This window comes from Vigna umbellata, chromosome 4 (assembly GCF_029865625.1).
Source record: "Vigna umbellata cultivar VRB3 chromosome 4, Vumbellata_1.0, whole genome shotgun sequence".
Taxonomy (NCBI): Eukaryota; Viridiplantae; Streptophyta; class Magnoliopsida; order Fabales; family Fabaceae; genus Vigna; species Vigna umbellata.
This window is the reverse complement of record NC_142168.1, coordinates 9,661,288-9,675,370: the sequence shown is the minus strand read 5'-3', so window position 1 is coordinate 9,675,370 and position 14,083 is coordinate 9,661,288. Positions and strand designations below refer to the sequence as shown.

At 32.1% G+C, this 14,083-nt stretch overlaps 2 protein-coding genes across 2 annotated transcripts; both read left to right on the top strand.

The window, feature by feature from the left end:
• Positions 1–1,109: 1,109 nt before the first annotated feature.
• Positions 1,110–5,846, top strand: LOC124829440 (V-type proton ATPase subunit d2). Its single transcript, XM_047302947.2, has 10 exons — positions 1,110–1,478; positions 2,266–2,386; positions 2,608–2,715; positions 2,804–2,906; positions 3,322–3,402; positions 3,505–3,590; positions 3,679–3,738; positions 3,849–3,897; positions 4,530–4,664; positions 5,428–5,846. Exons 1-10 carry the CDS (start codon positions 1,298–1,300, stop codon positions 5,557–5,559), a joined length of 1,056 nt encoding a protein of 351 aa, XP_047158903.1. The 5' UTR covers positions 1,110–1,297; the 3' UTR covers positions 5,560–5,846.
• A 504-nt stretch (positions 5,847–6,350) lies between these two features.
• LOC124829451 (receptor-like protein 6) lies at positions 6,351–9,640 on the top strand. Its single transcript, XM_047302962.2, has one exon. The coding sequence runs from the start codon at positions 6,609–6,611 to the stop codon at positions 9,453–9,455; it is 2,847 nt and encodes a 948-aa protein (XP_047158918.1). The 5' UTR covers positions 6,351–6,608; the 3' UTR covers positions 9,456–9,640.
• Positions 9,641–14,083: the final 4,443 nt, after the last annotated feature.

The window sequence follows — 14,083 nt, the reverse complement described above, 5'->3', positions numbered from 1 at the left end:
ATAATATGTGAGTGTATTTGATCATATGTTTTTACTTTTAAAATGTTACTTTATTTATTGTTTTCAAATGTTGATTTTTTTTTTTCGGAATATTAGAGTTAACTTTCTTATTCTTATTCAAGTTATTTTGTAAAAGTATTTCAAACATAAAAATGCAACCGAACATGTTTATATTAATTTCTTGGAGAAAAATAAGTAGAGATGACATCATTCATGTTTTCATATCCCAATTTAAATAATCAATTTTTTTTTATACATTTATTAGTGTTAATTATACCCATAAAAAAATATTGCAAACATATTTTTAAAATAATAACTATAAAATGAGTTTAATAACTATGCACTTTCACTATAAATTTATTTTCCTTATCATTTAATTCGAATTTCTTACTGATATAAGTTTTTTGACATCATTTTAAAAAATAACAAATTCGTTAAACGATTCAACACTTATTATGAATATGCTATTATTATTAAAAAACATTTATTTTATTTTATGTATTCTTAATATAATGTTTTATCAACCAAATGGAATTTATGTTAAATACAAATTTGGGATATTAATGTCTATATACGTTTTACAACTCGATTTTGAGACATCATATCATATTCTTTAAATAAAAAGAAATAATAATCAATTTTTAAAAAGTGAGTTTTGATATTACATTTTGAATTAATTCAAACTGTTTAAACTTTGTATCGTACTTGTGAAAATAATTGAACGCATTGGTTGATTCAATTGATTAAATCGGAATTGATCCACTATCTCATCTAAACCTTTGCATTTATTGAAACTAAGATAGAACCCGTCAAATAAATTATCATTAGAAAAAACATCAACTTAAAAAAACAATATTAACAAAAAGTATGTATATTTTTTAAGAGAATATAATATCTTCAACTCATTTATTAGATTTATTTATTTGTGTTTCTAACTTACCTCTTGTTTATATGATGATTTATGGCTTTTTGAAGTAAACTTTAAATTTTATAAATTACGTGTATGATTTTAAATTTTAATGAATTCTAATAGGGATTGTTAGTTTGTGACGAATATACATTTTTCACGATCTATTTTCTGTAAAAGTGCGAAACACACTGCACTGCTCAAACCATTAATTTAAGAAATAAAATAAAGAAAAAGAGGGAATACGATTTGTGGATATTTCTCAGAATAATTATTCATTCATTCGTCTTGGTGCAGAAATTTCCTGAAGGAGGAGCTTCTCATCCTCTATTTGGTTCCCTTTCCTTCAACAAATTTGAGATCCGCGACGCACATTAGATCCGATCCGAAATGTACGGATTCGAAGCTCTCACTTTCAACATCCATGGCGGCTTTCTCGAGGCTATCGTCCGCGGCCACCGCGCAGGTCTCCTCACTACCGCCGATTACAACAACCTCTGCCAATGCGAAACCCTAGATGACATCAAGATGCACCTCTCCGCCACCGAGTACGGCCCTTACCTCCAAAATGGTGCGTTTTCTCCAATTCGCGCCCTCTCCCTCATCCATCGCCAATCTCAATTTATCATTAATTACTTATTTATTGTATATCAGTGTGCTTGCGATTATTGTGTTTCCGTTTTGCGACTCCAATCTGTTTTCCTGGAAGTGAATGCTTCTACGATATGGCGACAACTGTGTTCGACACGTGTGTGGATTTTTTGAAGTGGATATGTGATGAGGAACGTTTCTCAAATTTTTTAGGAGATGTTATGTAGTGTAACCAAATCTGCTACTTGGAGATTCGTAAAAGCTTGTGATCTAGGTTTTTCGTTTAATTTTTCATTGGTGTTACTTCATCATTATATATTCATGTCGTGAACCTTGGTGTGTGATCCTCCAATGAGGTTGAGTTTAGCAGAGGGCTAATCTTCATAACATGGCGGACTGAGGTTCAAATGCTTGTTTGGAGAGATGTCTCGATGCCGTCTCAAACAGGATTGCTCGATGAAAATTCGAGAGGTGTTCATATAGTGCCCGATTGTGTCTTGAGTAGGATTTCCTTCTATGGAAGGAAGATATTTGCGGGAAACAAAAATAAATGTTTTCTTGTTTGTTTCTTGTGTTATATTTTTCCCTGAAGTTAACCATTCTTTAAAGTTATCTGTTGCTTCCTGTGTAAATAAATTATTTTATTACTGAGTTATAAAAATGTATACGTTCTGTTGTTTTTGTATTAGCGTAATGGTATTTACTAGTTGGCAAGATATAATTCTGATTATCGGTATATGCTGATGGCTGATGAGTAACTATTGCAGAACCTTCTCCACTGCATACCACCACGATTGTGGAGAAGTGTACTCTTAAGCTGGTTGATGATTACAAGAACATGCTATGCCAAGCAACAGAACCCTTGTCCACTTTTTTAGAGTATATCACGTATGTGATCTTTTTCCTTCTCTGTTTGTTATCTTTTTGTATTTACGGATTTACTCTGTCATGTCATCTTTATCCATTCAAGTAGGCTTAGGTGCTGTAATGGCAACTTGTTAGCAAATCAGCCAACTAGTGTGGGCATTACCTCCTTGTGTAAAAATTTAATTCAGATCAGAATTTCCTCTGGCTGAAAAAGAGTGAAGCTTTCTGTTTTCTTCCTGCAGTTATGGCCACATGATAGACAATGTTGTTTTGATTGTTACTGGCACTTTGCATGAGAGAGATGTTCAAGAATTACTAGAAAAATGCCATCCACTCGGCATGTTTGACAGGTAAGTAAATTCCATGTAGTTTTCAATAGGTTGACTGTAAGCGGTTAGACTTTTAATTTTTTTTCTGCTTTCTGTTGGCTCTCTGCAGTATTGCTACTCTGGCTGTTGCTCAGAATATGCGGGAGCTTTACAGGTTGGTTCTTGTTGACACTCCACTAGCTCCGTACTTCTCTGAATGCATTACATCAGAGGTAAACCATCTTTCCAATTATCTCCTTTTATTTTTTTAATTGATATGTTTGATACTGTGTTAAAGGATTTTAGTAGTTAGTTGCAGAAACTGCAAATAATCTATATCTGCATCTCCTAATGAATAGATTGTGATGATAAAGATTGTGAAGAATCTGCAATACAGTCATACAAAATTATTGGAAATCTAATGGAAACAAGTTGCCGGTTCCCTAATGAGGACTACTTTCCTACGCTACCTCTTTTTGGGTTATATGTTGGCTGGAATATTGGGATCTATACTTTGTTGCTTTATAGTTTATGTAACGTTACATGTTTGTTTGGTACTAGTTTATTTGTTTGATTTGTGCTCACGATAGTCGTTTGAAATTGGACTTCTACTGATATGATATGTTGTTATATTCTTTATATCTCTAGGACTTGGATGATATGAACATTGAAATAATGAGGAACACTCTTTACAAGGCATACCTTGAAGACTTCTACAGGTTTTGTCAGGTGAAGGGTCTGAGGCACTTTGTTATCCGCTAAATATATGTACTCTCTTGTTACGGTTTTTTCTTCTATGATTTTCCTCAAATTTATGTTATTCCTAAGCAGAAACTTGGTGGTGCCACAGCTGAGATAATGTCTGACCTTCTAGCTTTTGAGGCTGATAGAAGGGCTGTGAATATTACCATAAATAGGTATATGAAAAGTAAAATGATTTTCAATTGCCTTTTAGTTAATATGGATACTTGTATAACTGGCATCCGTGGTTTTTACTTTGTGCAGCATTGGTACTGAACTAACGAGAGATGACCGTAGAAAATTGTACTCTAATTTTGGTTTGCTGTATGTTCTTAACCCTCAGCTCTCTCTCTCTCCATCTGTACACACATTAGTAATGTTTGTATAATGCTTTGGCATGATTCTTTTGGTAATGACCGACTTATTTTAAACAGATACCCATATGGTCATGAGGAACTTGCTATCTGTGAGGACATTGATCAGGTATGTATGATTTACTTACAAGACAAGGCAATTTAGGTATGTATGATTGACATGATGTTTTAGGTTGTCAAATTGGTAGGCATAAGGTGTTTTGCTTCATTCAATTTGTACTTTTCTCAGGCCATGGTAGATTGTGTTTCTTGGGGTAGTTGATTTGGGTTTATTGATAGCCAAGTTAGTGGAATGTACTGCTAGTTTTGATATGGTTCTTTTTACCAAAAGATGTATTGGTATTTTATATTTTTAATGTAATTTATTGTCTTTGGTTTAAACATTGTTGCATGGATGAAGCAACATAAGCATATTAGGAAATTGTCCCATGAGCCTTTGATTGATCCTTGCAGATGTTTTCCGGAGATTTCACTTTGAAGCTTTCCTATTTTTGAGCACCTTCTATTATACAGGCATAAATGATATGCTTGTTTCTTATTCCATTTGTAATTTGAAATTGCCATCTTGGTTTTGGTTACCAATTTCTGGAGGGTCTTTTGTATGAGTTCTTTATCCTTCCCAGTTGGAATCTATCCTGAAATGATCGACCATCAAAGCATTAGAGTTGTCAGTATATTTCTGTTCGATTTCTTTTAATAATGCTTTTTGGGCCCTAAATTTTTATCTGGTTGCTCATTTAGGTTCGTGCTGTCATGGAAAAATACCCCCCCTATCAATCTATTTTTGCTAAGCTATCATATGGTGAAAGTCAGATGCTTGACAAGGCATTCTATGAGGAGGAGGTGAAAAGGCTTTGCTTGGCGTTTGAACAACAGGTTTATTTACAATTCTGAGCGTCATAATGTTTTGGCTCATGCACATCATATTTGGTTCGGGGTAAATGTGGAGGGAAGGGTTTATATAAACTTTTTGTTGTTTGATTTAATTTTTAAGAGGGAAAGGGAACAAAGTTCCTCATTTTTTCTCTCCACCAACATAGGTTTTAGAGTGGAAGGGAGGATATTAAAACATTTCAAGTATAATTGCTAAAATATCTCTACTTTGTTTTGAAGTTCAAATTATAAGATACAAATGGGTTTGTTTGATCAAACTAAGGAATTTTAGGAGACAAAAATAAGAAGAAAAAATGAAATTAGATTCTCCGTACGTTAAAATGAAGTTAGGTGTAAGCTAAGTTGTAGGAAAACTCTCATAACTTGTGTGCATAAGTTTATACTAGTTTTTAAAGTTCATTTTTTTTTCTTAATTTTTCCTCTAGAATTTCTTATGAAGAAGTTTGTCCAAAAATGTTCAAAGTAAATTAATTTTTAAAAGTCATTCTCTATCATTGTGAACCAAACAAGAAAAAAGCTACCGCCCTTCTCTACAAAAATCCCCCTTCCTCCTCTTTTTTCAACCAAACAAATAAAAAATCCACCCTCCTTCCCCGTTCTTCTCATCCATTAAAATCCCTCGCTTCCTCTCGCTCTTACTTCTGAACCAGACAGTTTTGTATTGTATAAGTTTAATATTTTAATGATAGCTAAAATTGTTTTTATTTTTGGGTTAGTAAGTTGCACTATTTTGTAAATATCGCAGTTTCATTATGCTGTGTTCTTCGCATATATGAGGTTAAGGGAACAGGAGATCAGGAATTTAATGTGGATTTCAGAATGTGTTGCTCAGAATCAGAAGTCCAGAGTTCATGACAGTGTTGTCTTCATATTTTAGTCGGATTGCTCGTTATAGTTTGTATGTTCGTTGGGATAATTTGTTGACTTTCTGCATTCGCCATCTGGGTTGTCATTTGTAGACACTAGACAGCGACCGTTCAGAAGATTGAGATAAACATAATTAATCTTATGCCGATAAGATCTTCTGTAATATGGAAGGAAGATATTTATAGTCGACTTTGATTGAAATATGTTCAGTTTTAAAGATCTTAAGATTCAATTTGTATGTTGTGAAGTTTACAGTAAATATTTCTATGCAATAAACCTGCTAGCTGGGTCTATGTATCTCTGTCTTAATCTCGTTCTTTGTTTCTACTCGAATTTGGCTTAAGCTTACACTTCTTTTTTTCTTTTCTTGTTTCACTATATTGTGAATCTATTTTACTTTAGTTTAAAACTTTTGAATTTAATTCTGCCGAGATGAAAAATACTTTGTGGACTTTCTAGGCGACTTTTCAGCTTTTACTATAAAACTTGTGTTCATTATTATATATGGTTACTAAAAATATTAGTGTGGATGTTATAGGACTGTTATTGATTAAGTTTTAACCCTTAATGCATAATTGAATTGAGTATAAGCTGGTTTTTGTAGACTTTTTTTATTCCAGGATTTTCGAACTTCTTTCTAATTTTATTAATTTTGAGTCATGACTTCAAAATATAATGACGAATATAAATTAGGAGTAGTTGTGGAGGCGGGGTGGGTGGAGGCGGGGTGGGTGGAGGCCGGGTCAAATATGATTGATGAAGTAAAGTCATGACCACTAAAAAGAATCTCTTGTGGAAAGAATGTCGTGGCATCAAAATGTTTCAATAAAATCTCTTGTGGAAACAATTGCCACGTACCCGCTGTGCATCAGCTCCTGGCGTCACATAGTTTTTTTTTTTCTTAACCACAATGCACGACGCTGTCTCTAATTAGAAATATTTAATTTTTAGTACCGGTCAATGTAAGTGTTTAGATTAGATATTTTTGCTTACACAATGGATTCATTGAGTATATAAAGGACCTACTTCACCTCAGCTTATAAATTAGCAAAATATACAATGATGGATTTCTCTTTTGCTCTCTCAAAACACTTTCTCTTCCTTTATTCACTGTTTTCATTCACAGTTACTAATTGTCTTCTTTTCGTGTCTCCTACCAAATGCCATGAACATGAAAGTCGTGCCTTGTTGCAATTTAAGGAAAGGTTTGTTATCAACAAGTCGTCTTCTTATAATCCTTTCAGTTATCCTAAAATGGCATCTTGGAATGCAACCTCTGATTGCTGCTCATGGGATGGAATTGAATGTGATGAACACACAAATCTTGTGATTAACATTGATCTTAGTAGAAGCCACATCTATGGTACAATGGATGCAAACAGTACCCTCTTTCACCTCAAACATCTTCAAAGCCTTGATCTTGCTGATAATCACTTCAATTACTCTCAAATTCCATCTCGAATTGGTGAACTTTCACAGTTAAGGTATCTGAACCTTTCTCGAACCTATTTTTCTGGTGAAATCCCGCAACAAGTTTCACATTTGTCCAAGTTAGTTTCTCTTGATCTATCTGGTGCATTTGTTTCTCTACTTCCAGTCAATCTTTTGAGTTTGAAAATATCTACTCTGAGAAGCTTAATTCAAAACTCAACTGATCTTGAAGTTTTTCGTGTTAATTATGTAACCATTTCCTCGTCTGTACCCCATACATTCACAAATCTTACATCTTTGCAACAAGTCTCTCTTTATCATTGTGAACTATACGGGGAATTTCCACCTGGAATATTCCATCTTCCAAACTTGAGATATCTAAATTTGGGAAATAATCAAAACCTCATTGGCAAATTTCCTGATTTTCATTCAAGTGCACAAATCACAACATTAGAACTTGATTCCACAAGTTTCTACGGTACACTTCCTGCATCGATTGGAAATCTCAATTCTTTGAATTGGTTATCAATAGCATATTCCAATTTTTCTGGGTCTGTTCCTTCATTTAGAAACCTCACTCAGCTAACGTTTGTAGATATTGCAGGCAACAAATTCAAAGGTGATATTTCTTCGTTCTTGCAAAATCTTACCAAATTAAGCACCCTGAGAATTGGTTTTAATGAATTTACTACTGAAACCATCTCATGGATTTGTAAGTTGTCGGGAATAAATGATTTGCGCCTGGAATTTGTAAATATTGACCACGAAATTCCATTTTGTTTCACAAACCTCACCCAATTATCCATATTATCCCTATATCAAAACAATTTAAGTGGGCAAATTCCAACTTGGATAATGAACCTAACCAATTTAGCTTCCATGAATCTTGGAGAAAATAATCTTCGGGGTGAAATTCCAAACTCTCTCTTCGAACTTGAGAACCTAGAAACTGTTTCTGTGATCAGTAATCTGTTGGAGGGAGAATTAGAGCTGAATAAATTTCTAAAGCTAAAAGTGCTCGTGCTGGTTGAATTATGTTTCAATAAATTGTCGTTAATTAGTGGAAAAAATCCATCCAATGCAAGCCTTTCAAAAATTCAAGGGTTAGGTTTGGGATTAAGCAATCTGAGTGAGTTTCCACATTTTATTCGGGACTTGACTGAGCTATCATACATTTACATGCCATACAATAATGTCAGTTCCTTCCCCAGCTGGATGTGGAGAAAAACAAGTCTTCGGAGCTTAATTGTTTCTCACAACTCATTAATAGGAAAAATAGATCCACAAATATGCAATTTGAACTCTCTTATGCTTCTTGACTTGTCATTTAACAACTTAAGTGGCACAGTTCCCTCGTGTTTGGGAAGTTCCAGTAAACTTCTGCAAATTTTAGTGCTAAAAGGAAACAATTTGACTGGCCCCTTTCCTGAGACATATACGAAGACAAGTGATCTAAGAATGATAGATTTAAGCAATAACAATCTGCACGGTCAATTGCCAAGAGCACTGCTAAACATTAGAATGCTAGAGTATATAGATGTCAGCTATAACCAAATCAATGATTCATTTCCCTGTTGGTTGGGAACTCTTCCGGAGCTGAAAGTTGTTGCTTTACATCATAATCATTTGTTCGGATCCATAGGGTGCCCTACATCATGCACATTTCCCAAACTGCATATCATTGATCTTTCTCACAATCAATTGTCTGGAAGTTTGCCTTCAAAAACAATCCAGAATTGGAAATCAATGGAAGCTTCAAACGAGAGTCAATTACGGTATCAATATTATACGGTGTTTGATTATCAAATGTTGGCAAGGTTTAGCGTGTTGAAGGATGGCTCTTACAGGTATTCATTTGCACTGTGTAACAAAGGTACGACCCTGGTTTATGAAAATCTCCAAGAGTTTTACAACTTGATAGTCATTAATCTTTCAAGTAATAAATTCTCTGGGGAGATTCCAAATGTTATAGGAGACTTAACTGGTCTTGTTTTGCTGAACCTTTCAAACAACATGCTTAGTGGCAACATTCCTTCTTCCTTACGGAAACTTTCAAACCTTGAAACTTTGGATGTTTCCCTCAATACTTTATCAGGGAAGATTCCCCTACAGTTGCAAGAACTAACATTTCTTTCGCACTTTAATGTGTCCTTTAACAATCTTTCGGGTCCTATACCTCAAAATATGCAGTTTGCTACCTTCCCAGATAGTTCATTTGAGGGTAACCAAGAATTGTGTGTTAATCCATCGGTCAATAAATGTGAGGAAGATGGAGGGCTGCCATTTGTTCCACCTTCCACATCTGATGATGATATAAACTCTGGAATTTTTATTGAATTGGACTGGAAAGTGGTTCTGATTGGGTATGGAGGTGGACTTCTTGTGGGATTAGCACTGGGAAGCTCTTTCAATCGTGAGATATTTGCTTGGCTTAAAAGGGTTTGTTTTGTTGAGTGGGAACCGATAAATTTGTGACGATGGGCACACTTTCCATTGTATTTGTGCCTTTCCTTTTGTACTTTCTTATCATTTATTATTATAATTGCATTTAGGTAGCAAGAGTGTGCGTATTGTCTTATGCGGTTTAGCAAGAGTAGCTTATGGCTTCAATGACTACTTTTTAAGGTCTATTAGATTAAAATATTAAATTTGGATTTGAATGAGATTACTTTGATATATTGAATCATTACATTTGATTGTATGAACATTGGATCCTAATGCCGAAGCAACTGATATTCAATTTGTTTCAGAATTCTATATTTGGGTGGCTATACATTCTAGAATCAAATTTGCTTAAAGAATTAATCTTGTAGTAGATTTTATCACATTTTGTTCTTATACATCTAATTCTCATCTTATCTTTATACTTCAAGTTGTATTTTCGTATTTATATTAGAAAGCCTAATAGTATACACTATACAGGACTCCTTTGTCATTAAACAATAATTTTTGCACATTATTTTATTTTCTTTTATTTTTGAAAAATTATCTTAAATTAATTTCATAATGTAATTAAGTGTGATATGTATTACGTTATATCAAATATCAATACGATATAGTTGTATTTTAGTATAATGAGAAATAATTTCTATATAATTTTAAATAAACACGCAAACATATACATTACATACAAAAATAATAAAGATAAAGAAAAAATCATAAATATATAACCGAAAGATTTTGCAAGGGGTTCTACGACAATATTTATAAAAAAATTGGAAAATTTTGTTAGTGATCAAAATCCTTCACAAAATGTCTCATAACATATATAATTATATTTTATATTTTATGAGATATTTGTGACAAACAAAGCACAAAGTTCATTGCAAAAAGTATTACAATATTCCAAGTTCATTTTTGCGACATGTTTTACCATGGAAAAAATAATTTATAGAAAATTTCATACAAACTTCTCGCTATAATGTATGTTTATTAATTTTATAACAAAATTTTTAGCTATGGAAGATATTCGTCAAAAGAAAGTTAGTTTAATTAAAAGTTTCTCGCAAATATTATGAATCCGTCACATCTCACAAATTACGAGGATTTCTGTAAAAAAACTTCGTCAGTAATTTTACTTTTTCTATCCGATGAGTAATATAGTTTGTTATAATTCCGATTATTTCTCTAACCTTACTTTCATAAGAAATTTAATTTTATCTTAACATAATTTTTGTTCTTCACCTTCATTCTTATTAAGATGCGAGGATTATGATAAATTTTAGGTTCAGAATTATTACTCATTTAAAAAGGGATTAAGGAGATAAATGTTAGAAAAAATTTAAGAATTATTTATTATTTTTCAATACTTTAAAGATTATGTAAAAGGGAAATGACCAACCAAATTAATGATTTCCTCATAAAATAGTCATATTCAACTAATATATATATATATATATATATATATATATATATATATATATATATATATATATATATATAACTTAATAAATAAATAAACAATGAGAAAGATATATTGATTAACCATCATATATAATGCTTAATCTTCTATCCATTCCTTTCTAAGACATTTATTAGATTATAAAAGTGATTTTATGTCTATTAATTTTAATTTCCTTATTGGGTCATATTGGTTTCTTTCTCGTAAAAATCTATTAAACTAAACTTCCTTATTAAAATATTAATTATTTTGTAATTATAAAAAAATTCAAAATATTAATTATTTTGTATTGTTTCAGGCATTGTCTGTTTTAAAATTTAATGTTTTGATTACAATTTTATTATATCAGTAGATAAGAAGTGACAGTTTTTACAAATTATTTTTGTAACATTCCGTAATTTCACACTTTGATAATTCATAATTAATATATATTTATGTGTTTTAAACTCAGATTTCAATTACAAATTCATAAATATAACTCGAATTTTTCTACTTATTCTTCTATCTCTTCTTCATTAGTAGTAAATCAGACGACATTCCTTCATCTGCTCCCGTATAACGAATTATACGATCATCGCACATACCCAAACACAAACAAGTAGGGTGAGTTAACATGCAACCAATCATTTATAAAACATGCATAATTACTTTGATGCACTCAACAAACCTCATATAATAATTATGTCAAACACTCTCATACCATCATAATCGCATCATAGATACTCATCCATTACTTTGATACAGTCAACAAACCTCATATAATAATTATGTCAGACACCCTCATACCATCATACAACAATCACATCATAGATACTCATACCATCATACAACAATCGCATCATAGATACTTATACCATCATACAACAATCGCATCATAGATACTCATCCCACAATACCACAATTACTACTAGACACTCATCCCACAATACTTAATAGACACTCGTCCCACAATACTCAATAGACACTCATTCCACAATACTCAATAGACACTCATTCTGATGATATGTTGATGAGCGGTCAGAGGAGGTTATGCACTTGTGATGACTTCTACTTCTTCTTACAAATACACTTCCAAAATACTACATACCATCCACAAGGTTAGTCCTCAACACTATGTCCAACACCGGCACATAGACCAGGACCTCCTGCCCTCCATACCATTCACAAGGTTAATCCTCAACACTATGTCCAAAACCGACACATAGACCAGGACCTCCTGCCCCTCTCACCACATAATTCATCATTCTCTACTTGAGACTGGATGATTATTAGAGTATCCGGATAACCTCCAACTACGGGACCTTCAACATCAACATATACACAAATACCATATCATTACTAAATCTCTCCACGAGACTCATACCATGCTCATATTCCTCAACTCACATTATACCCTTACAAAATCTCCCCATAATACTCATATCATGTTCAGACGCATAAATTCAAATCCAATATAATAAAATACAATCATCACAGAAATCATACAAAATGAATATATCACAAAATAAATTAACAATACTAAAATATCACCATAAATGGTCACCGGAGAAGAATCAAATGTTTGACGAATCAAACTCACCATAAACGTCAGTACATATGACTAGTCACAACTTATTGGATTTAACCAGGGCTGCTCTATGATCAGGGATGTACCGACTCTAGTTTTTAAGATTCCTCTATCCTACCATCGCAATTATAATTCATAATTCCATATCTACCACAATAACATGAATTCATCAGAAATTTTTATTCCAACAAGTTATATTGCACAATAATTTAACAGTACATAATCTGTTCAACAAGATTTAAGTTAAAACCTTGTCGAGTAGACTTCCAAGAAAGAGAGGTGTGTCACAATAGACAGCTTAAGTACCAAGTCTTTCCTTAGCCAAAGTGTTCCTCAACTAGTTTTAACAAATTTCTTATTTACAGATTCAAAACAACAGCATATAATATTAACATAGAAATTCAATATAGATAGATATACAGTAAGCATTAACAGTATTCACACAGAATTTCAAGACATGAATAGTAATAAAACAATACTAAATCATAATATAAAAGCTTCGAAAGGTTAGCTCCCCTACCTCTATTCCAAACTTCTCTTGCTAAGAATTTGTTTCCCCGAAAATCCTCCAGAACTTCTACTCTTCTTGCAACTAAAAATTTCTTCCTAACTCTTTCTTCTCTATTTCTCAAGATTTCTCACTTGATTCTTCTTCTCTTTGTGCAAAATAGTCTCCCCTCTCATGACTATTATAGTCCAAAAAATTTTACTATTCAACAATTTTTTTAATATTATTTATTTTTAGTATTATTTATTATATTAATATTTTTAACCACTTGACATATTGGATCCCTCAATAATGCCTTAAAATCTGAGTGTTTTATCCACTATCAATATTTTAATTTTTTTTTTTAATTTTTTTTAATTTTTTTATAAAAAGGTAGAAAAGAGCTTGAACCCATGTTCTTGAAATCACCACAATTTTCTACCATTTAAGCTACCAAAATTTATATATTTAACTTATTAATTATATTTTTCATTCACAAAGAAATTTATTACTACTAGTAATAAAATTGTTACAATTAAGGTAAATATTTTTCATGAATCTTACAATTTTTAAGCTTAACTTTTAAGTTATGTGAAAAAATTTTATATCTTAAAACAAGTACATGTAGAATAAAGATATTGAAGTCTTTTCCACTCTATGTTTCTATAAATCACCATCAAAATACATTGATAATTCACTACTCAAAACAAAAGGTAATAGCACGAGTTTAACTAAGTTATTAGACAGAGGACAAATTCATGTAAAATAGCATGAATAAGCATAATAAATTTCTATCAATTTTATCCTTGAATACTAAGCATGAATGAGATTCCTTTCCATTTAATGTTACAAGTGGCTTGAGTATTTACACAATATAATGAAAATCATGCACTAATTCATTATTATTTACAATAGACCTTCATAATGTATTGCAGCAACACAATTGGCCCTTATGCAATATTAACAACCAAAACCATAATTTAAAACCTTTTTGAAACATATCATGAGAGGATTTCTTCTTGCTATGGGTCTTGTTATAACTATGGCTTCCATGTACATATATTCCCTCTATCAAACCTGTTCTTTTAAGAACTATCATTATTCTCATGTCCAAAATTGGAAGTAACTGAGATGAAGACAATCTATGT

Coding starts and splice junctions, on each gene's coding strand:
- LOC124829440 (XM_047302947.2), top strand. CDS start 1,298: ATGTACGGATTCGAAGCTCTCACTTTCAACATCCATGGCGGCTTTCTC. Junction 3,403..3,504: donor ACTTCTACAGGTTTTGTCAG/GTGAAGGGTCTG, acceptor ATTCCTAAGCAG/AAACTTGGTGGTGCCACAGC. Junction 3,898..4,529: donor TCTGTGAGGACATTGATCAG/GTATGTATGATT, acceptor TTGCTCATTTAG/GTTCGTGCTGTCATGGAAAA.
- LOC124829451 (XM_047302962.2), top strand. CDS start 6,609: ATGATGGATTTCTCTTTTGCTCTCTCAAAACACTTTCTCTTCCTTTAT.